The following is a 25,985-nucleotide window of genomic DNA, read 5'->3' on the forward strand; positions in this document are numbered from 1 at the left end:
GATTGCTGCAATCTATAATTTACAAGTCAATATGAGTCGCTTTCCAAAAGGAAGGTATCTTGATGAAAACTTTTATTGACAGAATAAAAAGTTAATATACGTTATCGTCATTAATACTAAAATAGTAGGCATCTGAGGCACGTTCAAAGTGATCGTTTCACGGCAGGTAATATTTAGAGGGAGGACAGTAAGAAAAAATTACCCGCCTCCACCACAGAAGTGAAATCTGGACCTGCACCTTCCTTCGTAAATGCTACAGAAGTTGGCCAGTTGGCTCAATAAGAGTGCCCGACGGTAAAAAGAGTTATCGAAACTACGTAAAGGAGCCTCCAGTTCACTTTTCGCAGACCTTCCGTGCCTCTTGTCGGCGTTTTACTACAGTCGGCTCGTTAGCGCCGCCCTGGGGCCGTGACATTAGTGATGGATCAAGGCCGCGAGCGACTTTCCAGAGCCGCCTCGCGACGCGGAGCGACGTCCGCCTTGCCAAAAGGCGACAGCGGCACGCGGCGCACGTCGGCATCCACGGCCCACTTGCTCGCCGTGCAAGCCTTATGGCAATCGAAAGCGAGCCCCCGATATCGCCGCCGTCGGAGGATCGCAGGCCAAACAAACGCGCGGTGGAAGGAGTGGGGGATCGCCGTCTCGACGCCCTCTCCCCCTACTCTAGCCCGTCTCGTGGCGTACCTTCAGCCTTACTGTACTCCCTCCACGCCACCCACCTTATAAAAGTCCCGTGACAGCTTGATTAAGTACACATTTGCAGTCGAACAGCGGTCGGCGGCACACTGCTCCGGTGGTCAACTCAGCGCTAACAAGTTCTCGCGGTCAGTAATCGGCTAGCCGCTGCCTATTGGTCAGCAAGATGTGTCGGACAATCGCCGTCGCGCTCTGGGCCTCGGTTCTGGCAGCAGCCGTCCTGGCCATACCTACTCCGGACAGTGCTGCCGCTTCGGAGGCCATGGTGATGGAAGAGACTACGTTCAAGACGGGGCCGATGGCCGACCAACAAACTGCCATGCCCAAGGACCCAATGACCAATGTGGAAAAACCGATGGCCAACGAAATGCCTGCTATGATGGATGAGATGATGAATCAGGAATCAGTGGAGGATGCGATGATGCATCCAATGGCCGAGCCACCCATGGTTGAAATGGAAGAAAACCGATCTCCGAGCGAGGACAGTGACCCTGCTGACCAAGAGGCCACTGGGAGATCGGCTGGGTACGAGACAGTGGCGGATGCCTTCAAGCGCATTTACTCCGAGTGCATGGAGGAAGGGTCCTTCTCTTGCGTCAAGCCCAAGGTCATGGCCTTCCTCAGAGCCACCGCCAGGAAGGACGCCATCTTCCTGACCAGGGATCTGGCCATCGAGAAGACTGGTTCATATTCTCCTACCAGCTACGAATATGTGCAGGTAAGCGATGGATATCTGTGTAACTGATTTGCAGGGTAACTGATGTGCAACGGTCGGTGTATTCTTGATCATTCAATTAAGAGTTTAGTATCACTAGCCGAAGTTGACGTAATGAAACGTCTTCCTCTCACTTTTAATACCGCAGAGCATTGTGTTGGTACATACATTCTCCACTAAATTTTCTTGATTACTCTGTGCATTTGAAAGTAAGCTATGAATTTCTTTTCAAACTTAAGAAACGTAAAGGGCTAATAACATTTCCCTCAGTTTATGGTGACTGTTTTCAAAATGTAACACATGTCCTACATATATTACATGGAGCACACACACACGGCTTATTTCAAAAGCTATATATTTCGCCTACAACTGTGTTCGTTACTAACATTCGATAGATTTGGCTTTTGTGTCCCATAAGTGCTCTATAAACTTAACTAGATTTTAGTGGGTTGTATTTGTGAACTTATTAGACTGAAAAATATCTAAATATCTGAATATCCAGTATCCTTGTTTATTGGCTCAAATGGCTCTGAGCACTATGGGACTTAACATCTTAGGTCATCAGTCCCCTAGAACTTAGAACTACTTAAACCTAACTAACCTAAGGACATCACACAACACCCAGCCATCACGAGGCAGAGAAAATCCCTGACCTCGCCGGGAATTGAACCCGGGAACCCGGGCGTGGGAAGCGAGAACGCTACCGCACGACCACGAGATGCGGGCCTCCTTGTTTATTGCAGTAACAAAGCAATGTTATTTTTACTTGAGACTGAAGTACGAGACAAGAAGCCATACGGAAGCGACTGTGCTTAGGCAGTCCTCCACTTTACAGACAAATCAGATGTCTCATGTCCTTTACGATTCAGTCTGATGTCTAAATGACAGGCTGGAATGTGATCTCGGAATACATATAATACTGTCATTAAAACATATTTTACAAGTTTAATTTCTCCTTTTGAAGTTGGCCATGTTGGCAATCAGTTGGAAATTCTATTCTGTGCGTTTCTCAAATGGGATTGACCTCCTAGCTGCGAGAACTTGTTCATAAGTTTGTAAAACATAGCGTGAGATTATACAGTGATCAAGCGTTAGTTTGCATTTCTGGAGGAACCTAATACAAACTTGGTCAGCCATTATGATTTACATTTTCAATTCATGCAAAAGCTGAATGTACGAATTGTTATTTGAGAAGAGTGATTCCGTCATTTGATGACTGTTTAACACTGTGACTGTGTGGTCAATTACAGAAATACGAAAAACACTTCTCTTTCCTTAATTATTTTGCCATTAGATCTTTCGGGTATACGACCAGCTTCATATGGTTTCACTCAGTCTTTGATTTTCTTACACAAAGATGATGAACGAACGGCGGATCCTCTATTTTTCAGCGAAGTCAGGTAAAAACTGCGGATATCTATTTAAATACTATAATTCTGCTTCTGCTTCTGTGGTCCCAAATACGCTCAGCCTATGCTTCATTTCTGAATGAGCGAAGCTTCTGCTTCTATGAATTCGTTTCATTACTTCTTCAAAGAAAGATATGTTCTGTATTATCCATTATGGTCATATTATATTGTAAGCGATGCTGTGGAAGTTTTGCTCAATTTAAATGTAAGTCATATTTTTTCATGCACATTATATGAAAGGCTAGTTGCAAATTTCCTAAGGGTGGAAAGCAGTTTTCTTAGCTAATTTGTTATTTGGTTAACATTACGTTGTTGCTGCAGTCATCAGTTCAAAGTCCGGTTCTATGCAGTTCTCCATGCTAGTCTGCTTTGTGCAGCATACGTTGTGCACTCTAGATTCATTTGCTTTTTGTATTCAAGTCTTGGTCTTCCTCAACAAACTTACTGCTTCCCCCTCACCCACACTTGCCTCCATTTCCTAATTATTAATTGATGTCTCATGTTGTCTCCTATCAACTTATCCTTTCTTCTAACAAGCTATGCCAACAAGCTGTTCTTCTCGATTTACATGCAGTGACTCTTTATTAGTCGGTGTAACCATCTAAACGTGTGCGAATGTAGGCTTTCCCGGTGTATACTGCTGATGAAATCTTTTCGGGCTTCCATCCGGGTAGCTGAGTCGAAAATCTGCGACTTTTCGATGAGTGTTATTCTCATCATCTTCTGGCGAAGATGATGAGAATGACACTCATAAACGTCGCGAATTTTCGACACAGCTATCGGATGGAAGCCCGAGAAGATTTCATCATTTAAACGTATGTTGCAACACATTCCTATAGCTTTTATTCCAGTGTTGTCAGTACTGCCTACTGTTGTCTTTTAATGTCCGTATAATGTATTACATGCAAATCCTAAATAGCTTTTTAACATTTATGTGACTTTATCGAGTTATTTTATTTGAGTAAGCAAACCTTTCATTTGTGAAGTCCATATCTAGAAAAGCATATGTGAACAGCGAACATCTGCATAAAAGACGGCGAGAAACAAATTATAAATGAAACTTGATGGACGATCGGAATAAAACTGCACTTGAAGTATAAACTCACAGGGAAAAAGATTAGTCATTCCTTTAACCCTCGCAATACCAAGGGGCGGAGTAGGGGAGGGAGGAGGAGAGAAATTTATGTCTCCATTCTCGAAATATTATAGTGTAGTACGTTACTTCATATATTAAAATTTGGTTTTAATGAATTCTTCTACCACAGTCCATAAGCCACAGCCACAGCAGCACTGTGTTGTGTCTCTGCCAGTCGGTTGTATGTAACCAGTGCAGTAAGGTTGGTCGATTTCGAGAAATGACAAAATGTCGGAAGTGAGCTTTCCTGTTTGGGAGTGCCAATCACCACACCATCATAAATGGCGCACAATGTATTGGTGTGTCATCGCAGGCTCTCCAGCTTACCAATCAGCCAAGTAAAGTAATATAAGAACAGTGGTCGTAAAATGAATCCAACCAACAGTGACTACTTACAATTATCACGCCTTGTCAGGGGTAATCTGTTTCAAATTCGACAGTGACTGCAGATCCATCTCAAACAGTTTCAGAGTGAACTGCATGAACTGGACATTTATAATCGTGTACCTCACAAAAGGGCAGTGCCTACTGCGGCACAAAAAGTGGCAAGTCCTGAATGTTCCAAACAACACAGGAAGTTGATATTAGGTGTTAGGAGATGAGCAGTGTGGTCCAACAGATCGCGATTTGGACTCTTTTCAACTCATGTGTTGCGTAGCGTTCCTCGACGGTCCAATGAGACACTCAAACCGTATTCTGTGGAGGGTACAACTGAGGCCAGATGCAGTGCTGTGGTGTATTGTGACTGTTTTGCGTACCATGACACAGACGTACTCGCTCAGGTCATCGGAACGTGAATCAAGGTGCCTTTCGTTGATTGTGGTCTGCTGTTTCGTTTACATCTTCATGGCACGTATACTGAGGACACAGCCGTCTTCCAGTATGACAACAGCTGTTATCTAGGACTGCACAGTTAGGTGCCCTATGGGACCTCGAGTGATCCACTAACCCATAGAATATGTCTGGGACTACTGTAACATCGGGTGGCATATACCGATCCACATCCCTGAAATTTATCTCTGCGGTATTTAATGATTGGTCCCGGCTGGACATGGTCTACCCGAAACACGTGTGCTCCTTCCTCGCCAAATTCTACATCTACTTTTACATACATACTCCGCAATCCACCATGCGGTGCGTGGTGGAGGGTACCTCGTACCAGAAGTAGCATCTTCTCTCCCTGTTCCACTCCCAAACAGACCGAAGGAAAAATGACTGCCTATATGCCTCTGTACGAGTCCTAATCTGTGTTATCTTATCTTTGTGGTCTTTCCGCGAAGTATAAGTTGACGGCAGTAAAATCGTACTGCAGTCAGCCTAAAATGCTGGTTCTCTAAATTTCCTCAGTAGCAATTCATGAAAAGAACGCCTCCTTTCCTCTGAGACTCCAACCCGAGTTCCTGAAGCATTTCCGTGACACTCGCGTGATGATCAAACCTACTAGTAACAAATCTAGCAGCCCGTCTCTGAATTGCTTCTATGTCCTCCCTCCATCTGACCTGATAGGGATCCCAAACGCTCGAGCAGTACTCAAGAATAGGTCGTATTAGTGTTTTATAAGCGGTCTCCTTGACAGATGAACCACATCTTCCCAAAATTCTACCAATGAACCGAAGACGACTATCCGCCTTCCCCACAACTACAATTACATGCTTGTCCCACTTCATATCGCTCTTCAATGTTACGACCAAATATTTAATCGATGTGACTGTGTGAAGCGCTACACTACTAATAGAGTATTCAAACATTACGGGATTCTTTTTCCTATTCATCTGCATTAATTTACATTTATCTATATTTAGAGTTAGCTGCCGTTCTTTATACCAATCACAAATCCTGTCCAAGTCATCTTGTATCCTCCTACAGACACTCATCGACGACACCGTCCCGTACACCACAGCATCATCAGCAAACAGCCGCACATTGCTATCCACCCTATCCAAAAGATCATTTATGTAGATAGAAAACAACAGCCGACCTACCACACTTCCCTGGGGCACTCCAGATAATACCCTCACTTCCGATGAACACTCACCATCGAGGACAACTTACTGGGTTGTATTACTTAAGAAGTATTGGCAAGATACTTGGCAAGTTTCTATTTTGTCCAACGAATTTTTTACTAATACTCGTGGTACGATTTCGCTCATCTGTCAGTTTACCCTTTCCAAAGTGATCTTTTCATGTACTTTTCTCGAGCAATTTCAATTTTCACGATTGAGGCCGTTATTGAGGTGGTGTTACACTGTATTAATGGGATATCTCGTAAGGGTCACTGGTTTTTTGTCTGTTGTTGCTCGTCATTGTGTTAAGACGTGAGCGCCTGTGACTGCGACGAATTGTAGCTGAGTTACAATGGCGATGACGGTTGTGTTGCAGGACAACGAAGCCGAGGGTCCCGACATGCTGTCCCGGGTGGAGCGCTTCCTAGGCAGCCACGCGCTGCGCGTCCGCTTGCCTGAAGAGCTGCGCTCGGGCCGCGCCGCCCAGTATGTGCCTGCAGCACTGCTCTCCGGGTTGCCTACCGAGGTACGGGTGCCGCTGGCGGACCCTGCCGTCGCGCAGTCCGAAGGTAAGTCTCAAAGTGCCACTGACTCCCGGCAGGGGAGATCGACGTCGGATTAACTGAAGCTTTCGGTACCGCGTCGTCAACTCACAAATGAACTGTCACTTTACGCTACAGATCAGAGCGTCATCAAATCGCAGATCTCGTTCTCTCATTCGTCTACTGCCAACGCACAATCAGCTGTCACCTTTCAACCTAAGCTAGACCTCCGGCTACCCTACAGATCAGTGTATTACCCAATCTACATTCAAAAATACTAATGCAGGTAAAAATTTCAGGAAACATTCCTCATACATAGAAGAAGAAAATATATTATTTGGAAATGTATTCGTTTTATTTCCATCTTGGAGCTATTTTTCTACATCTCGTTTCCTAATCACATTAATCATGAGAAACACACATAATCAGAACGTACCAGCATTACATGAAACGTTTTCTTAACCCTCTTGTTTACGTTTGGTTAAACTGTATAGTAAGTTGTGTTTTTTAGGTTCACCAGAGTTGTTGACGTTTCAATTGAAAGAAGGTACTGTTGATTGCTTCTGTTGATTTGCTAGTACGTCAAGCACGTGACACTGGCTGTTTGGAGTTCATCACGTACTTGCTTTCCAGTACAGTGCAATGGGAGTTCACTTTAATGCATAGCTGGCAGATGTCCACTTTCTGTACAGATTAGCAGATATTAAAGGTCCTGGCGCTCAATGTTTGTATCGGAAAATGGTTCCAGAGCGACAGTGCTCTGATATGAGGAAGTTCCAAGTAACTGATTGTCTTCTTAGGGATCATGGGCCATTTAAGGCAACTAATCGCGACTGGGTGAATCCTAGAAGGACGAGGACACCTGAACAGGAGGTCCTGGCGCTCAGTGTCTGTTTCGGAAAAGGGTTCCAGAGCGACAGTGCTCTGATGTGAGGAAGTTTCAAGTAACTGATCGTCTTCTTAGGGATCATGGGCCATTTAAGCCAACCACTCGTGACTGGGTGAGTCCTAGAAAGACGAGGAAACCTCAACAGGAGGGAGAATTTCTGCTTGCAGTCGATGGCATAGTGTAAGCTGCAACAAGTTTTGTTGAGCACATGACTGTCTAGAGGGAGCTACAACCGGAAATAGACAATTAATCAAAACGGAATGGTGTAGCCCTGCTCACTCTGTTCCTCCACGACATCAAGAAAACAGTAGATATCCTGCTAGGAACCAAAATGCATTACGCTAACACTCATCTTTAGAAACCCAGCTCCATCTGTTCGGCAGGAACACCCAGAACGGCTGTAGAAATTAAGTTCCAACATGGAAATTTGTCAGTTCCAGACTCATCGCCATACAGCACATTTTCTTCTTCTACATTTGAGGAATTTTTCATAAAAGTCTGAGTATTTCTTGTTTCACGCTGTATAGAAGCAAAAGAAATTTCCTTCTCAAATTTAATGCCTTTCTTTAAGACTTTTTAAATCGGGGAATGCTCTCTTTGCCTACACTGTCTTGTGTCTTACATCTATGCTCCATTAGTCCAGTGTTATATCGTTCTTGATAGGGAGACATCTTCAGACGTTTTAGCAGCTTCGATGGTAGCTCGACGAAGTGTTGTAGAACCACTACTGCTAACTCATTATAATTAAATGAACTAATGTATGATATCGGAAGTATCTAGATAAATCGCACTAGTTTTAAGTTATAGCGAAACAGCCGATTAAATACTAGAAACACTCTTAGCGATTGAATATCTGAGGCACACATAAGAAGAGTGCGAAAGCCAGGTGCAAGACAGAAATGCGTTAGACGAATAGTCAAGAAGTGCAACACACCACGGATACTTCAATATAGTTACTTAGTCAGAAAATCTTACCAGGTAGGACTGATAAAATAAGGATGACCCAGAAAATAACTTCGTGTTTCGACATATTCGCGATCGTTCGCTATGACGTGGACTGTGTCATTACGTTAACAAGTAAGATACAGGGTAGCAATGGAAAGACGGCTTCGTGCTGGATACTAGCAGAATCTTTTTTTAATATGAATGCTGTTAACTCATAAAGTAAGTTACTAAGTACAAGGATTTGTAACATTTCATTATCTGAAAGCATCTTCAATTCACAAGATGAGTGATCAAACTTTGTCATGGCTGCATACTCTGCTCCCTTCTGTGCAAGAGTAAGATTAATATGTAGACAGTGTAACGTTTTATTCCCAGTGTTACAGTTTGAAATACGAGTATTAGTTTGAAATTTTGTTTGATTCTTCACAAAAAAATTCGTGAACAAGTAAATGTATTGCGAGGCCGTAGTTAGTATACCTAATTTTTTAAACAATTTCGTTCATGAGAGGGGGTGGGGTGGGGGGGTGGACTTCAGATATTTTTCTTATACAACCTGTTTTGTTGCAATGAATTCTTCCAAAAAACTATATCAAATAACATCAATAACCGGAAATATGGAAAATACGCTAATTGGATAACACTAGTAACATCAAAATCAGCAATTAAACGTATAGAAAATGTTACTGAACTACGGTGTTTGACATGATCCATAACACGTGGTATCTGATTAAAGTTCAAATCACTGAGCACACCAAAGATTTAGAAAAGTCTATTCTATATCCTTTCCCATTTTGATGTTTTGCTATTTTTGGTTACGTACGTAGGGTGCACAGAAGTGGACGATCTGTATTTTTTCTAAGTCATAGGTGTGCCTTTTACTGGGAATCATTAATAAATGGTTTTGAATTTTTTCATTTATTGAATGTTTTGTAGCTGCAGCTCTGATGGCTTTGAATATGATACTCGCATGACAAACAAAGAGCACTATTTTTACTTTATTAGTGTAAGATTGAAGGTGACGTGTATAGCAAAAGGAGGAGTAGTCCTAGAATTGTGACCTGTGGAACGGAAGTCCCCACTCTCAAAATGATTTTTCATAAGAACCGTTTGAACCTAGTTACACTTCCTGTCGGTTAAATATGAAATGAACCACTTACTCATTGCACAGAATACTCCTAGGTGTGGAACTCTACCACCCCACCCCACCCCTTCCCCCTCCCGCAAACGTAAGCTACGTATTCTGAGAACGCAGCCATAATTCCAAAGCCACCACAACGTGATTTTTTTTTTAACAGACTGAAAACGGAATCAAGATAGCGAGGTGTAACAGAGTGTGAAGCATTAAAATATAAGCTCTGATGTATCTTTCTGGTTTCTCGAGTTGTGCTGTTTCACCTCGTGTGTCGTTGTGTTGTTTCAGCCCGCGGCTTCATGAAGAAGGTGGTGATGCCGTTCCTGCTGGGCCTCAAGTTCAAGGCGGCGGCCGTGCTGCCGCTGGCTCTGGCGCTGATCGCGCTCAAGACCTGGAAGGCCCTGACCCTGGGCCTGCTCTCGCTGGTGCTCACGGGCGCCATGCTCATCTTCCGCCTGAGCAAGCCCAAGGTGGTGAGCTACGAGGTGGTGCACTACCCGCACGCCACGGTCGAGCATCACGCGGCGCCCGCGCCCGCGCCCTATGACCACCACGGCTACGGCCGAGCCCTGCCCTTGGGTGCCGCCGCCGACCTGCCCTACAGGGCCTACGCGCCCTCTGCCAGGCGCTGACGTCGCGTCGAGACGACACACGTTAAATTATTTAACTTATTTGTACCGACTTCTGTTCAAATGTCAGCGTGAAGCTACAAGTGTGTGTAAGATACTGTGTATCACGAAGTGTAACTTACGTAAATAACAAAAGAATTAAACAATAAATCTTACTTCCTTTTTTAAATTCATATAGCTATTTCGATATGCAAAGAACTGTGTGACTAGAAAGCTCCGGGTAAATTATTTTATTAATCGATAAAGGACAGACGAAAGTATTCTTACCTTGTCTTGTGTCACCTTAACCAGTATTTAAATAATTAAGCAATCTGAAAGCAGGATGACTTCAGGGAAGCACATGCAATAAATTCCAAACCTGTCAAATTCGTAAACAAGAGTTACACTACAAATATTTGGAAAACAATGCAGGAAATGGGAGAGATACAGACGTTATAAGAAAGCAAGTCGCCTCCAGATTATCTCACTAATGATAATAAAAGTAATGTATAGCAACTTGCAGAATGAAGGACTTACGAAATAACAGAAACACTAAACGCTGCAATCTGAAGAAAATGAACTACATTTCCGCACATTTCTGCGACATGGATCACAAAAAGAAGAATTAAACACTGGCAGCAGTAATTTTTAGGAAACATACCAAAAAAGTCATAAAAGAATTAAATGTGAAATTAGTGCTAAGTTTAATCAGATCAGTTACAACATGTACAAATACTGTTTTAATTATTAGCTGCTGTTTCTACACATGACTGTCACTCTAGAAGCTACTATGGGCCGTGCTTCACAGATATTATTCACAGCACGTTAATGAAATTGTTTTGCTCGTTCGTAAATAGTTGTCTGTACAGTCTGGCAACACAAATTACACTATTTACCTACTGAAAAAGAAAATAAAAATCTTTAAAAGAAAGTAATCTTCAGAAGGAAGAGGAAAACGGGGAGGGGATAGCAGTGCACACGATTGAAAAAGATAGGGGGCTATCTTATTACACAAAAATCTATACACATTGGAAAGCGACTACCGACAATACTAAAAAATAAATTAATGAGATAATACTTAATGAACACAGTAACTGCTTCCCATTCTATTATTATTCCCTTCGATGATATCATTTTGCCACAGTGACTAATTATTATGATTAAGCCATTAATTTATTTTATGTTCTTCCCTACTACATAGCTAGGACAGTGTAGCTGTTCTCAGGTACCTGCAGTAACTTTTAGATATAGCACAGTTAAAATGTTAATGTTTTTGCGGTCCTCAGTGCGAGTACTAGTTTTATGGAACTCTCCATGCTACTCTATCCAGAGCAAACCTCTTCATCTCTCAAAAATTACTGCAACCTACATCTCCCTGAATCCGCTTACTGTATTCATCTCTTTGTTTCGATCTACGATTTTTACCCCCCGCACATCCCTCCAGTACTAAATTGGTCATCCCTCGATATCTCAGAACTTGTCCTATAAACCGATACATTCGTTTAGACATGTGCCACAAATCTATTGTCTCCATAAATCTCTTCAGTACCTCCACATTAATTACGTGATCTACCCGTCTAACCTTCTGTATGCTTCTGTAGCCGAACATTTCAAAATCTTGTATTCTCTTCTTGTCTAAACAGTTCGTCGTCCGTGTTTCACTTCCATACATGGCTACACACTAGACAAATACTTTCAGAAAAGGCTTGTTAACACTTAAATCTATATTCGATCGTAACAAATCTCCTTCTTCAGAAACGCTTTTCTTGACACTGCAAGTCTACATTTTACATTCTCTCGACTTCGGCCATCATCATTCATTTTGCTGCCCAAAAACTAAACCTCATCTGCTGCTTTAAGTGTCACATTTCATAGTCTAACTCATGATATGATTTAATTCGATTACAACCTGTTTTCGTTGCTTTGCTGTAGCTGATGTATATGTTATATCCTCCTTTCAGGACATCGTCCATTCCGCTCAACTGCTCTTCCAGCCTTTGCTGTCTCTGAAGGAATTAGAGTGTCATCAGAAAACCTCAAAGTTAAAATATGTACAAAGAATAAAAAGATAACATACAGAGTAGAAGCTATTAAAAGCGTATACCTGTGTCACAGCCAACGTACTTGTCTACGTCACTCAATTTTAGAAACAGACCGTGGTTGGCCTGACGTACAATAAAATAAACAAGAAGCGTTTAAATTGAAAAATGTTACGTATACTGAAAGCAAGGATACGATGCAATAAAATACTTAACTGCATAACTAAAGCTTTATATGCATGAGATCAGGTGCTATAGAAACAATAATTGAACAGTAGAGCCGTTTATAAGCATAAGGGGTTATGTGAACTATGACAACGACGCCTTATGGCTGATTGTCCAGAGATAAACTTAAGGATATCAAGGAGATAATTAAGAGGAGATGGCGCTGCAGCTGTAAGCTATCCGTTGTTTTGAAACCGGCGTCATGTTAGATGCCCCAAAACATTAGCAGACTATTGTCTACAATTACTTCTTGCTATTAATTTCAGTTGTGTGCATGCAACAGTCGTTTTAAATAGTAAATGTCACAGTTCTTTCAAGAGTAACGCAGTATCAGGCATTTCGGGACGCCTTTCTGGTCTTAAATGCAAATTTTATCCTGTAATGCGACGCATGTGGCCTCGATAATGCAATTTTGTTGTTGTTGTACTCATTGAATAAGCTAGAAGCGAAGTATGCAATGTGAAGAGGCGGCTTTCGTAATCCAACTTTTTCCTTTCTATGCAATGGTGAAACTGATTTCGGTCTACGTCGTCTTTCTGAATATGCTATTAACGTATTTTGCTACGTTTGGTCGCTTTCTACATTTTCTTATCAAAGCGTTCTCCCGGAAAGTTTTCCGAGTTGCATTGATAGAAAATTTAAAATCAAATGACAGAAACGAAACCATTAGAGTAAATGTAAGCTCGATAACCAAAACTAATGTGTATGAAAGAAAATTTCACTGAAATCAGTCCACTTATGTCTAAAATTTGATCCCTTTACACTTATGACTATTATCAGAACGATCAGTAGATCAACCAATGCCACAAGCTGGCATTTTTTATCAAAACAGTTCCACCATAAGCTAATGTCTGGGACAAGTGTCATGAAGAACATTAGTTTTCAGTTGTGACGTCACGACAACTCTCCTTATTTCATCTCCATGAACGATATTCTCTACGTAGGTACGTCTCTGTAAATCACGGAAGTGACAGTACAGAAAAGAAGGAAATTTTTTTGTGTATTTTGCATGCAGGACTCAGAGGGAGTCTTATAGACATAACTAGAAAACACAATAAAAACATTTTTGTTACAGTTGTTTAGACTGTATACTGCAATGTAACCTGTGACTAAACAACGCATCATATGCAATAATATATATACATGGTAAGTCAACGCCAGCAACCTGTCTTCTTTTTTCTCAACAATATTTTATTGAAAAAGAACCTCCGTATGAAAATATGATTTTCATAATACTTGCCACATATGAATTTTTGAATCACTGACTACAGATAATGTGTCTGATACAGGCAAGGAGGTAAACTCCTCGATCATACCTTTACTGTTTCATATTTGAGGAGCTACTAATCAATACTTATAATGTCCATTGATTCAAATTGTTAGGAAAAGTGAAAACTGATATCTACTAAACTATTCAATGGAACATAATGCTGTTTTCACAATTAATTCCGTGTTGCGATATTGAATTCGATCTCACTTTGCAACATATCAAAATCTGATCACGATGGTGACAAATAAATTTGTTTTGGACAATATACAGTTTGATTGGTCAACTAGGACATTACATATTTTGATGGATTTTCAGCATAAATCTTCATTAATTCACACGAACTTTAATACCCAAATATAATTACAAACTTACAGTAATTTTCAATTGCTTTAAATTAATTATAGTACTTAGGACAGTGCAACATTAACATTTACTTGAAAGAATGCTACAAAGATTTAAATTACATGAGAAAACTCTTCAACACCATAATTTGTTACAGGCAGAATTCACTAAATTTTCTCCGTTTCTGGTTCTTCTTGTAAATATTCAGATTCAATATCTTCTGGAGTTAAACTGATGTATGGAATCTATAAAGTGCGTGAAAAAAATGAATTTGTTCTTCATTTCATTGTGTGCCGAATCTTAAAGTGAGCAGTTTATTCACATCTTCCCTGTTCTCTCCCTTTACCATGTTTGACAGTGCTAGTATAGGTCTTTGAGTAGCAGAGAACATCTTCTGTCCACGTTTTAGCAGTGTTGTGAACGATTTAGAAGGTGATCGAAGTAGTAATGACTTTCTGTTTTGACTTTTATATCCAGATCACTGACACTCTTAAGTTCAAATTTTTTCAAAATTATTCTTTTTACTTCACTGATACCATCTATCTTTTTCCATTCCTTTGAGAGTTCTTTATTGTTCTTAAGCTCCCAGTCATTTTCAATTACCCACGTTTCCTCAGCTTGATTATAGATCAGTAGATACTTACTGGGTATTTAAAATTTGTGGAATTTGGTGCAGTATTCTCTCAAATTTTCCAAACATTCTGTCTTAAAAAAGAATGCCCTCAACCTGGAAAGTATAGATACACATTCCTTATAAGTAAAGGAGAACTTTCATCAGCCAGGATGAAATACCACAATCAGATGTTGATTTTTAGTCTGGCCACCACACCCATCAGCAAAGAGTCTGAGAAATGTGGTAGTCTGGTCAAAGGATGTCTTAGAAAGAAAATCTGTGATGGCTGATGCAATTTCTCGTGGTCCTCTTCCAGCCTCAGCTTCATTTCATATACAGAAAACAAGGTGTGTGGTTTCTATGTTTGTTACATAGAAGCTATAAAATGCAATTTGCCGGGAGTAATATGCCTCTCCAATATTCAGTTTTGGAAAGATTTTACTTCCATGTGGCGACTGCTTCATTAATTTATGAAAACCTTGAGCTTTCAGCCTATGAGTACGACGTTCATTCGTTAACTTCTTCTTTTGATCTGTATCTACAGCATTTTGAATTTCATGCCACGTTCTAAAACAATAACTGCATCTATCACTGCCAGGGGGCCAAAACCAAAACTGAATTTGGAGTTGAAAATTCTGGTGAAGACTGATTTTTAACTTTGAGGTCAGTTGCTGCTGACTTGTATGATTTTAAAAGCTTGTTTATATTTAATGCACACGAGAGATACAGTCTTTGGCTCTGGTCCCCTTTGTAATGACTTTCGGTGTCTTTCTATCTTGACAAGAATTCTACAACATGCTTTCTTTTAGTTTCATCCTTTGAAAGCTTATGATCACCCCCCCCCCCGGCACCTTTTTTTACTCTGTCAGTCATCTGCCAGATGCAATTCCTTTCGCAATGGTATTTAATACCAAGGAGTTTCCGAAAAATGCAGCACATAAAGGAATTTTCTGGACCCAAGATTTCATCTGCAATTTACAAAAGAGAATGTTAGCCATGCGATAATTACTTACTTAACTTTGTGAAATAATAATGTTCTTCCTTTAGATTAACACACTGGAACATTAACTACAAGTCTTCCACAGTTTGTTGGATCACTTTCTGTTTAGTATCGGTACAAAGATGCACTTCATTAAGGAAAAGATTAAAATAAAAAATAGTGCGAATCTGTGTTAAATCCCCAACTTACGTGATATTTCATGTGACAGTTCTTACTTTTACTTTGGTACTTTATACGTGAATGCGCCGACGCTTTGGACTCCTTATATCCCGGAAATATGATTTTTTTTATCTTCGTGTTTTTTTTTTTGGTATAGAAATCACATTTCTTTTGGTTCTACAAAGAACGTCTACTGGCATCTACATCTACATCTACATCTACATTTATACTCCGCAAGCCACGCAACGGTGTATGGCGGAGGGCACTTTACGTGCCAGTGTCATTACCTCCCTTTCCTGTTCCAGTCCCGAATGGTTCGCGGGAAGAACGACTGCCGGAAAGCCTCCGTGCGCGCTCGAATCTCTCTAATTTTACATTGGTGATCTCCTCGGGAGGTGTAAGTAGGGGAAACAATATATTCGATACCTCATCCATAAAAGCACCCTCTCGAAACCTGGACAGCAAGCTACACCGCGATGCAGAGCGCCTATCTTGCAGAGTCTGCCACTTGAGTTTGCTAAACATCTGCGTAACGCTATCACGCTTACCAAATAACCCTGTGACGAAACGCGCCGTTTTTCTTTGGATTTTCTCTATCTCCTCTGCAACCCAACCTGGTACGGATCCCACACTGATGAGCAATACGTCGAAAGTGTGTTTTGTAAGCCACCTCCTTTGTTGATGGACTGCATTTTCTAAGGACTCTCCCAAAGAATCTCAACCTGGCACCCGCCTTACCAACAGTTAATTTTATATGATCATTCCACTTCAAATCGTTCCGTACGCATACTCCCAGATATTTTACAGAAGTAACTGCTACCAGTGTTTGTTCCGCTATCATATAAGCACACAATAAAGGATCCTTCTTTTATGTATTCGCAATACATTACATTTGTCTATGTTAAGGGTCAGTTGCCACTCCCTGCACCAAGTGCCTATCCGCTGCAGATCTTCTGCATTTCGCTGCAATTTTCTAATGCTGCAACTTCTCTGTATACTACAGCATCATCCGCGAAAAGCCGCATGGAACTCCCGACACTATCTACTAGGTCATTTATATATATTGTGAAAAGCAGAGAGCAGCAATTAAAACGACCCTCTCTAAGTTGGCTGGGAGGATCAAAATTCGTTAAATGAGGATCTTTATCACGATTTCTAGGACACAAAGAATAAGAAAAAGCTGTTTATCGTGGCGACATTTGCTGATGAATGTTACGCATACAAATTCTGTTTTTCTATTAAGGAGGTAGAAATTGAAGATTTACATGATTTCAGTTTCAACTTGTCATTCTGATTTCTTCTTCATTGTTTTTCTTGTTACACGATCTTTACGCTCTTCCTGTACAGTCACACTTCCCTCTTCTAAATAGAATGGACGCAGTAGACACAAAACACAACAGAATACTGCTGCTATACAGTACTAGCAATAATGGGAATGGAAACGAGCGTTTGGCGTAATTGGCTGGGAGGCCCCTTACGGGGCAGGTCCGGCCGCCTTGGTGCAGGTCTTATTGCATTCGACACCACACTGGGCGACCTGCGCGCCGGATGGGGATGAAATGATGATGAAGACAACATAACACCCAGTCCCTGGAGCTGAGAAAATCCCCGCCGCAGCCGGGAATCGAACCCGGGCCCCTTAAGACGGCAGTCCGTCACGCTGACCATTCAGCCAACGGGACGGACACTAGCAATATTGATTTTGCTAAAATGATGTCAAAAAGTATCAGAAGGCAATAATAACGACTAAAGTTTCAAATAGCCGCAAATCTTGGCAAAAGGTAAGCTCGAGAGTACTGCCGAAGTAGATAAACAAAAGCTAACTTAAACGTAAATGGTGGACATTATACATTCTGATTCATTCAGTCATGTCGATAATATACACTTTGTTTTAATCGCTCATTTTTAAGATACTTTTTCGGTGTTACAATATACAGGTAGACGCAATGTGATTGGTGGTTCGTGTAGGACACTCAAAATACCACCGGAATACATATCAGACTGAATTTTGTCCACAGGTGGACAACATACGTTTTGATTTGTTGCTCCTCATTTTCATTCAGATGTTCTTTATTGCCGGCCGGAGTGGCCGAGCGGTTCTAGGCGCTACAACCTGGAACCGCGCGACCGCTACGGTCGCAGGTTCGAATCCTGCCTCGGGCATGGATGTGTGTGATGTCCTTAGGTTAGTTAGGTTTAAGTATTTCTCCGTTCTAGGTGACTGAAGGCCTCAGGAGTTAAGTCCCATAGTGCTCAGAGCCATTTTTTTTTCTTTATTGGTTGCTATTGATAAAAAGGAATCATTCAGTCATAAGTGTAGAAGAAATAATGTCACGTGTAGAATAAAACTTATATCGTCAGGTCTGGAATATATATTAAGTTTTGAAGCTCTTACATTCATTCCTAGGTGTATTCTGACTTGCGCTGTGTACATAATTAAATCAGTAAAAGGTGCGTGGTGTAGCCGCGCGGTCTGAGGGTGCCTTGCCACGGTCCATGCAGCTCCTTGCGTTGGAGGTTCGAGTCCTCCCTCGGGCATGGATGTGTGTGTTGTCCATAGCGTAAATTAGTTTAAGTTAGATTGAGTAGTCTGTAGGCTTAGGGACCGATTACCTCTGAAGTTTGGTCCCATAAGACATTACCACAGATTTCCAAATTTAAAATCAATAAAACGGTGGAAGAACGCTAGTTTGGAAGATACGTTATAATCGAGTTGTCATTGTATATTTTGCGTTGGCTTGTAGAGATCAGCCGTGTTAGAGACTACGAACCAACCTCCCCGCTGTTAGGTACCTGCGCAACGTGAGCCGAGTGGTCGTACAGACATGTAATTTTAATGAGAACTTATCTTCCCTCAAAGCCACAATACATCACGTAAGCACAGGTACCATGACGAAGAGAAGGATACGATTTATGCAGGAGACGCCTTAGAACTGGAGCAAGAAAATGTGTCGTAAGTACCAGAGTCACTGCTCACTAACAATACATGTTGTACGTGGGACTTATAATCCTATTACAAAAAAAAAAAAAAAATTAACTGAGCGAACCAAACAAGCCTTGGAACAGGACGAGTAAGCTAAAAAATCTGCACTTTGGTCGTGGAGAAAAGGCGTCTGGAATGTAAGAACAATCTTATACAAATATAACATGGCACAGACTGCACAACAAAATGTAACAAAAATAACTAACTCTACAACAGATAGCAATGGACTGATAAATAACAGTGTGTCCGTATTATTTATCGATCATAATCAAAGATTCGAGCGAATCAGGCGGTGAAAGATCATATTAGCATTAAGACGATTTGGACAGATTAATGAAATGGTTAATTTAGTAGAAATGGCGTTACATCATTCTGGTATCGAAGTAAACGTATACAAAAGGTAGTAAAACAGTTTCAGTACTGTTATGGAAAATTAAATGTAGTGTGGACTTTCTACAACTCTATTTTTGCCTTAAATATCACTGTTCCAAAGATAAACAAAAAATGCACCATAGGTGATCAGTTTAACCACATTTGTGGCAAACTGGGTTGGGACTTGAATCTAAATTCCTGCATTTTACGGACAGTGCGATACTAATTGCACTCGCTGTACTCATTTACGTTACTTCTAATTACTTTTGCCCTTTTTTATATACTGCTCTCATTAGACCAATCCATTGAATAAATTCCGTAGTTCTTCTTCATTTTTGTCGATGATAGCCATCTCCTCAGCAATTCTTACCATAGATCTTTATTTTAATTCTAATCTTGAAACTTTCTTTTATTTCCATCATATCTTCTTCGGTGCATTGAGTGAATATTACGAGCGAGGACTGTGCCCCAATCTTATGCTGTTTTTAAACAGAGCTCGTTCTTGGTTTCCCAGTCTTATTGTTCCATCTTGGTTGTGTGTATTGTGTATTACCCATCTTTCCGCAAATAGTTCACTCGTGTTATTCTCAGAATTTCGAACATTTTTCACCATTTTATGTTGTTGAAGGCTTTTTCCAAGTCGACGGATCCTATTAAGTGCCTTGGTTTCTCTTCATAATTTAGTTATGGATCCCGCATATCTTCCATATAGGCTCCAATCTCTTTTTCTATCACGTCATCAGGCATTCTTGTTCTTTCCACATGACTTCTCTCTCCTCTGCGGTTAACGGTAGAATTCACATAGCACCCTTAATATTGCCGTCCCTGTTTTCAACTTCACCCACAGTTCTTTTGACCTTTCTATAAGCTTGTTCAGTCCTTCCAACGTTCATTTCTTTTTGTATATCTCCAGATTTTCTCTGCAACCATTTCACCTTGCCTGCCTTGCACTGCCTATTTGTTTGATTTCTATGTGATTTATGTTGCTGTTGTTATGTGGGAACTTTTTCCAACAATTGTCATTTAACCTGTTTAACAAGCACATACGTAAATGTGACTAGTTTATCAAATCCAATCACTAAGGCTGCATAAAATTTTCAACCAATAAGAAATGCCAATGATTACAATTCTAAATAACTTTACGTTTTTTCGTTTGGGCATGGTGAAAGAGTCTTGTAATTACGGCAGCCTTGTGTCTTTTAGCTGGCTGGCAAGAGAAACTTGGTAGAACCGGAAGAGTCGCATAGAAGTTCTGCTGGAAGCCATGGTCTTGAGCAGGTAAACGTAGGGAGCCCTGAGCCGACCGAGAGCAGCAGCAGCGACTAACAAGGGCGGCCTGTCCGTCATAAAGCTTCATTGTACGCCAAGTCAGACGAAACCCTTTTAGCAAGTCAGGAGAAAACACGACGCTCCCTGCCGCCGTTGGATAAGCAGCTGCAGCAGCAAGTCGTATACTCCTAGCTCACTCATTTGTTACATAGTTTAATTCTTAATTTCTTTGGGGGGTTTTGGTACTTGCATTGTTTAATTCATAAATTTCGGGCGTATTATAGTATTTGAGAGTTGCAGCATCGCGTTTTAGTACCTGAATAGTGTAAATTAGCGTAGTCGTCTGTCTTCTGTTTTTGTTTTGAACGGCCAGTGTCGGTTGGTCAGAGTAAGTGTGCTCCCTGCCGCCGTTGGATAAGCAGCTGCAGCAGCAAGTCGTATACTCCTAGCTCACTCATTTGTTACATAGTTTAATTCTTAATTTCTTTGCGTGTTTTTGGTACTTGCATTGTTTAATTCATAAATTTCGGGCGTATTATAGTATTTGAGAGTTGCAGCATCGCGTTTTAGTACCTGAATAGTGTAAATTCGCGCAGTCGTCTGTCTTCTGTTTTTGTTTTGAACGGCCAGTGTCGGTTGGTCAGAGTCAGTGTGCTCCCTGCCGCCGTTGGATAAGCAGCTGCAGCAGCAAGTCGTATACTCCTAGCTCACTCATTTGTTACATAGTTTAATTCTTAATTTCTTTGCGTGTTTTTGGTACTTGCATTGTTTAATTCATAAATTTCGGGCGTATTATAGTATTTGAGAGTTGTAGCATCGCGTTTTAGTACCTGAATCGTGTAAAATCGCGTAGTCTCCTTCCGCCGCCGAGCAGTGTGTCAGCAGTGCACAAGTGGCAGCATTACTGCATTTACTAGGCAATCTTGTATTTTAATAACCGTTTAAATTTTGTGTCGTTTTGTTTGCGCTCTCTGTAGATTAGTTCAGACGTTCTTTGCACAACAGTTTTTAGCATGGATAGGGACTGCAACTGCTGTGCTCGGATGCAGGCTGAGTTGGCATCCCTTCGCTCCCAGCTTCAGGCAGTGTTGGCTTCGGTCACACAGCTTGAGGCTGTTGCCAATGGGCATCACTGTGGGGGTCCGGATGGGGGTTAGTCGGGGACGGCCAGCTCGTCCCACGCATCCCCCGATCGGACTACGACTGTGGTTGCCCGGGATACTGCCCGCATTGAGGCTGATCCCTCACCTGTGGTAGAATGGGAGGTCGTCTCAAGGTGTGGCAGGGGGCGAAAGACATTCCGGAGGGCTGAGCGGAAGGCCTCTCCAGTTTGTCTGACGAACCGGTTTCAGGCTCTGTCTCAGGCTGATACTGATCTTCGGCCTGACATGGCTGCTTGTCCTGTTCCAGAGGTTGCCCCTCAGTCTGCAAGATCCAGGCGGTCGCAGAGGGTGGGCTTACTGGTAGTTGGGAGCTCCAACCTCAGGCGCGTAATGGGGCCTGCGACCGAACCGCTGAATCTTTCCATCAGTAAATGGGGTATGTTCTCCACTGACTCGGTTGTTTTAAGCCCCTCCACTGACGGAATGCGACCGAACCGCTGAATCTTTCCATCAGTAAATGGGGTATGTTCTCCACTGACTCGGTTGTTTTAACCCCCTCCACTGACGGAATGACCCACTTCCCAATTCCGTTTAAAGAAAGGTTCATACTCCTCTACCTCCATGCAGTACTCATAATTTATCACTCGTCCCGGTTTGTCTGAAAATACCTCCTGATTTTCTTTCAGAATTTGCCATAGATCCTCCCTTTGGGCATCAGATAGTCCTTCCGTTTTATCCACTACATTTCGAAGGAGTGTCTCCTTATTTCCATCTTCAACTATCTGCCTCACCAGAAACCAATCGAATTTACATGCGACCGAACCGCTGAATCTTTCCATCAGTAAATGGGGTATGTTCTCCACTGACTCGGTTGTTTTAACCCCCTCCACTGACGGAATGACCCACTTCCCAATTCCGTATGTATAAAACCAATACGGACTTGTAGCTGTCACGCCTTTGCGCTTACTGCTATGTATTTTAACTGTAAATAGCTCAACCCCAATGGTAAGAGGCAGTAGTGAATTCACGTAGTTAATATGAGTACTTCTTATTGAAGTATCTTACAGTGATAATTCAATAAGAAGTCTCTCCTATAATGAATCTGAAATGTTCGATAAGCTTTTTACCAAGGGTTTTCCCTTTCTTACTGATACACCTCGATACTTATATTACATATTTAAAATGAAACACCAATTCTTTCTCCCTTTCCTGCTAAAAATTACATAAATGATTTACATATATTCTTTCCAATTTTCTTACTTCTAAACACAGTAAACTTTAAACATCTTTTTTTTACAAAGTTTTAAATACACTTCTTTTATTTCAGGCAAGTAAAACACACGTTATGCGCCTATTACTTTGTAGCCCGTCCTTTTCACTTTACCTCCTCACTTTTCTACCTCTTCCACAACACTTATTTACACATCTATTAAGGCTTTCTTAGAAGCTCAGTCTTTCCCAGTCCGTTTAGTCTCTACTTAAACTAGAAGTTTCATTAGAATACTGCAATATATTTTAGTGAGCATTTATCTTTCACATAGAACAAAAGGAACACAACTATTTACATATTGGTTTACTTTAATATTTATTTATATATTTATTTTCAATCTGGTAGAATTCGTGGTTCATACCTTTTGAGATCCACTATGTTTCTTACTCCCAGGCGTTTGCCTGTTAATGGGTACTCTAAATAATAAGCATTCACATTGGGTATCGACACTATTTTAAATGGTCCATTATATATATATATTTAAATTTGCTGATCTCGTTATTAATTTCACTTGACTTTTCATGTGTTTTTACAAGAACGAGATCACCTATTTTGAATTTCGGATTCCTTACTTTTTCGTCGTGACGACGAATTCTCGCATCTGCTTGTTTTCTCATCTTGTCTTTTACTAAGTTCTTTTTACTATCATAATCTAATTCAACTCTATTTGGAAATTCTAGTAGGTCTTCTACTAGACTTTTACTTCTTGTCTTTTTCAGGATTTCTTCTGGAGTAAATCCAGTGCTCTCGTTTGTTAATGAATTCACGATTTCTTCGAATTCACTCACATACATGCCCCACTTCTTGTGGTTACTATGGCAGTACGTCCTAAATAACCGACCTATCTCACGCATATATCTTTCTGCTGGATTGCTTGATGGGTGATAAGCTGAGATATGTACCACTTCTACCTGTTTCTCAGTTATCCCATCCTTCCACATTTTTGAGCAAAACTGAACACCATTATCTGATAGTATTCTCTTTGGCTTCCCTACTTTCACAAAATAATCACACACCATTTTATCATACACAGCTCTGGCAGTAGCTTTTCTCAAGGGATATAGCTTTATATACTTTGAGAAAAGTTCAACTGCTACAAATATGTACACAAAACTCCCCCCATGGTTTTCGGTAATGGTCCAAAGATATCTACTGCTACTATTTCTAATACTTCATCAGGTTTTATTGATTGCATGGGCCCTTGATTAGTTGCATTTGTTACTTACGCCTTTGGGCATAGATCACAAGATCTTATCCTCTGTGCTACCCTTCGTGCCATGTTGTTAAAGGTAATGCATTCATCTAACTTATCGGTACACTTCTGTGCACCACAATGGCCATATGCCAAGTGAACATAATCTATCAGCACTTCAGTGTGTTGTTCCGGCCAACATACTCTCCACTTCCCTGGATTATTTAATCTTTGAAGATGCAGTACACCTTTATGTATTTTATATGAAACCCTTATGTTAGTTGCGTCCAGATTGTCAAACTTGACCTTTACCGACTTGAGTGCATCATCATCACTTTGATATCTTCGCATATTCCGACATATTTCCCTAATTTTTTATCTTCCTTCCGCTTTTTTGAAGTAATTCACCTCAAAAACATCTTCCCTATTCTTTACACTTTCTAGTGTCTCACATCCTTCCGGTAATCTCGACAAAGCATCCGGTACTGCATGTTCTTTCCCTTTAACATACTTGATCTCTATGTCAAATTGTTGTAAAAACAGCGCCCATCTGGTCAACCTGTTATGTAACAATCTGCAGTCCTTCAAAAATATTAAAGCTATGTGGTCTGTATGGACCACAGTCTTATGTCCCCACAAGAAAAGTTGAAATTTCCTAAAACCCCATACTATAGCTAAAGCCTCCTTCTCTGAAACTGTATAGTTTCTTTCGTACTTAGACATGGTTCTACTCGCAAATCCTATTTGTCTATGAGTTTTTTCCCCATCTATCATTACCTCCTGAAATATGGATACTCCCAATCCATAATCTGAACTATCTGTTGCCATGTGGACTGGTTCACACAGGTCAGGGTGCCATAACTTTATGTTTTTAGCCAAATTGTCTTTTAGCCGGTTGAATGCTGTTTCACATTCCTCAGTCCATATATACACACTGTTCTTCTTAAGTAGGTTGTTCAGATGTGGGCTATTGAACACCTGATCATCCACATACTTACGATAAAAGGAACAAAGTCCTATAAACGACTTTAGTTGTTTTTTATTCTTGGGAGCCGGACAATTTCTTATTGCTTTGACTTTGTTGGGATCCTTTTCAATTCCCTCTGGTGTTACTATGTGACCTAAAAACTTTATTTCTTTCTTCACAAACTCGCATTTTTTCAGGTTCAGGGTCATTCCTCCTTTAATTAAAGCTTTGAACACCCTGTTGCATAACTCCATGTGCTCTTTCCATGTCCTTGTAGCAATTAACAAATCATCTACATAAACCGTGATTAGCGAACTAAGTTCACTCCCTAAAATTTTGTCTAAAGCCCGAATGAACACTGAAACGGAAGTATTTAGGCCAAATGGTACCACTGTGTAATGGTAGCATTTGCCATTGAATAAAAATGCCGTGTACTTCCTAGACTCCTCACTTAATGGGATTTGCCAGTATCCTGCCGTTAGGTCTAAACTAGTCATGTACTTTACACCATTAAACTTCTGCAATAAATTATCTATGTTCTCTGGACGATCCAACTCCCTCTTCACTACTTTATTCAGAGTACGAGCATCTATCACTATTCGTACACTTCCATCCTTCTTACCTACTATCACCAATGGGTTATTATATGGGCTAGAACTCCGTTCAATGACCCCACATGAAACCATTTTATCTATTTCTTTTTGAACTGCTTCTTTCTTAGACAAGGGTACATTATATGGTGGTTTAAAGAAAGGTTCATGCTCCTCTACCTCCATGCAGTACTCATAATTTATCACTCGTCCCGGTTTGTCCGAAAATACCTCCTGATTTTCTTTCAGAATTTGCCATGGATCCTCCCTTTGGGCATCAGATAGTCCTTCCGTTTTATCCACTACATTTCGAAGGAGTGTCTCCTTATTTCCATCTTCAACTATCTGCCTCACCAGAAACCAATCGAATTTTTGACCTATTCCTGAATCATGATCATCTCTAAATTCTACCCATCTCAGCTGGTTCTCTTCCATTACTCTAGATGATTCAAATGGTATTTCTAATACCGCACTATCAACTTTACAAACTATTATCCCTTTGTCACAATCTATAATT

The 25,985-nt window shown here is 40.9% G+C and overlaps 1 protein-coding gene across 1 annotated transcript; it reads left to right on the forward strand.

Moving 5' to 3' along the window:
* Window positions 1-770: 770 nt before the first annotated feature.
* LOC126176083 (uncharacterized) lies at window positions 771-10,109 on the forward strand. The gene is made up of 3 exons (XM_049923219.1): window positions 771-1,414; window positions 6,335-6,527; window positions 9,755-10,109. The coding sequence occupies exons 1-3, from the start codon at window positions 863-865 to the stop codon at window positions 10,096-10,098; spliced, it is 1,089 nt and encodes a 362-aa protein (XP_049779176.1). The 5' UTR covers window positions 771-862; the 3' UTR covers window positions 10,099-10,109.
* The last annotated feature ends 15,876 nt before the right edge of the window (window positions 10,110-25,985 follow it).

Source organism: Schistocerca cancellata, chromosome 3 (genome assembly GCF_023864275.1).
Source record: "Schistocerca cancellata isolate TAMUIC-IGC-003103 chromosome 3, iqSchCanc2.1, whole genome shotgun sequence".
NCBI lineage: Eukaryota > Metazoa > Arthropoda > Insecta > Orthoptera > Acrididae > Schistocerca > Schistocerca cancellata.

Bases quoted from the DNA above. Each gene is read 5' to 3' on its own strand.
- LOC126176083 (XM_049923219.1), top strand. From the start codon at position 863: ATGTGTCGGACAATCGCCGTCGCGCTCTGGGCCTCGGTTCTGGCAGCA. The intron at 1,415-6,334 runs GTAAGCGATGGA...GTTGTGTTGCAG, and splicing joins CCAGCTACGAATATGTGCAG to GACAACGAAGCCGAGGGTCC. The intron at 6,528-9,754 runs GTAAGTCTCAAA...GTGTTGTTTCAG, and splicing joins TGCCGTCGCGCAGTCCGAAG to CCCGCGGCTTCATGAAGAAG.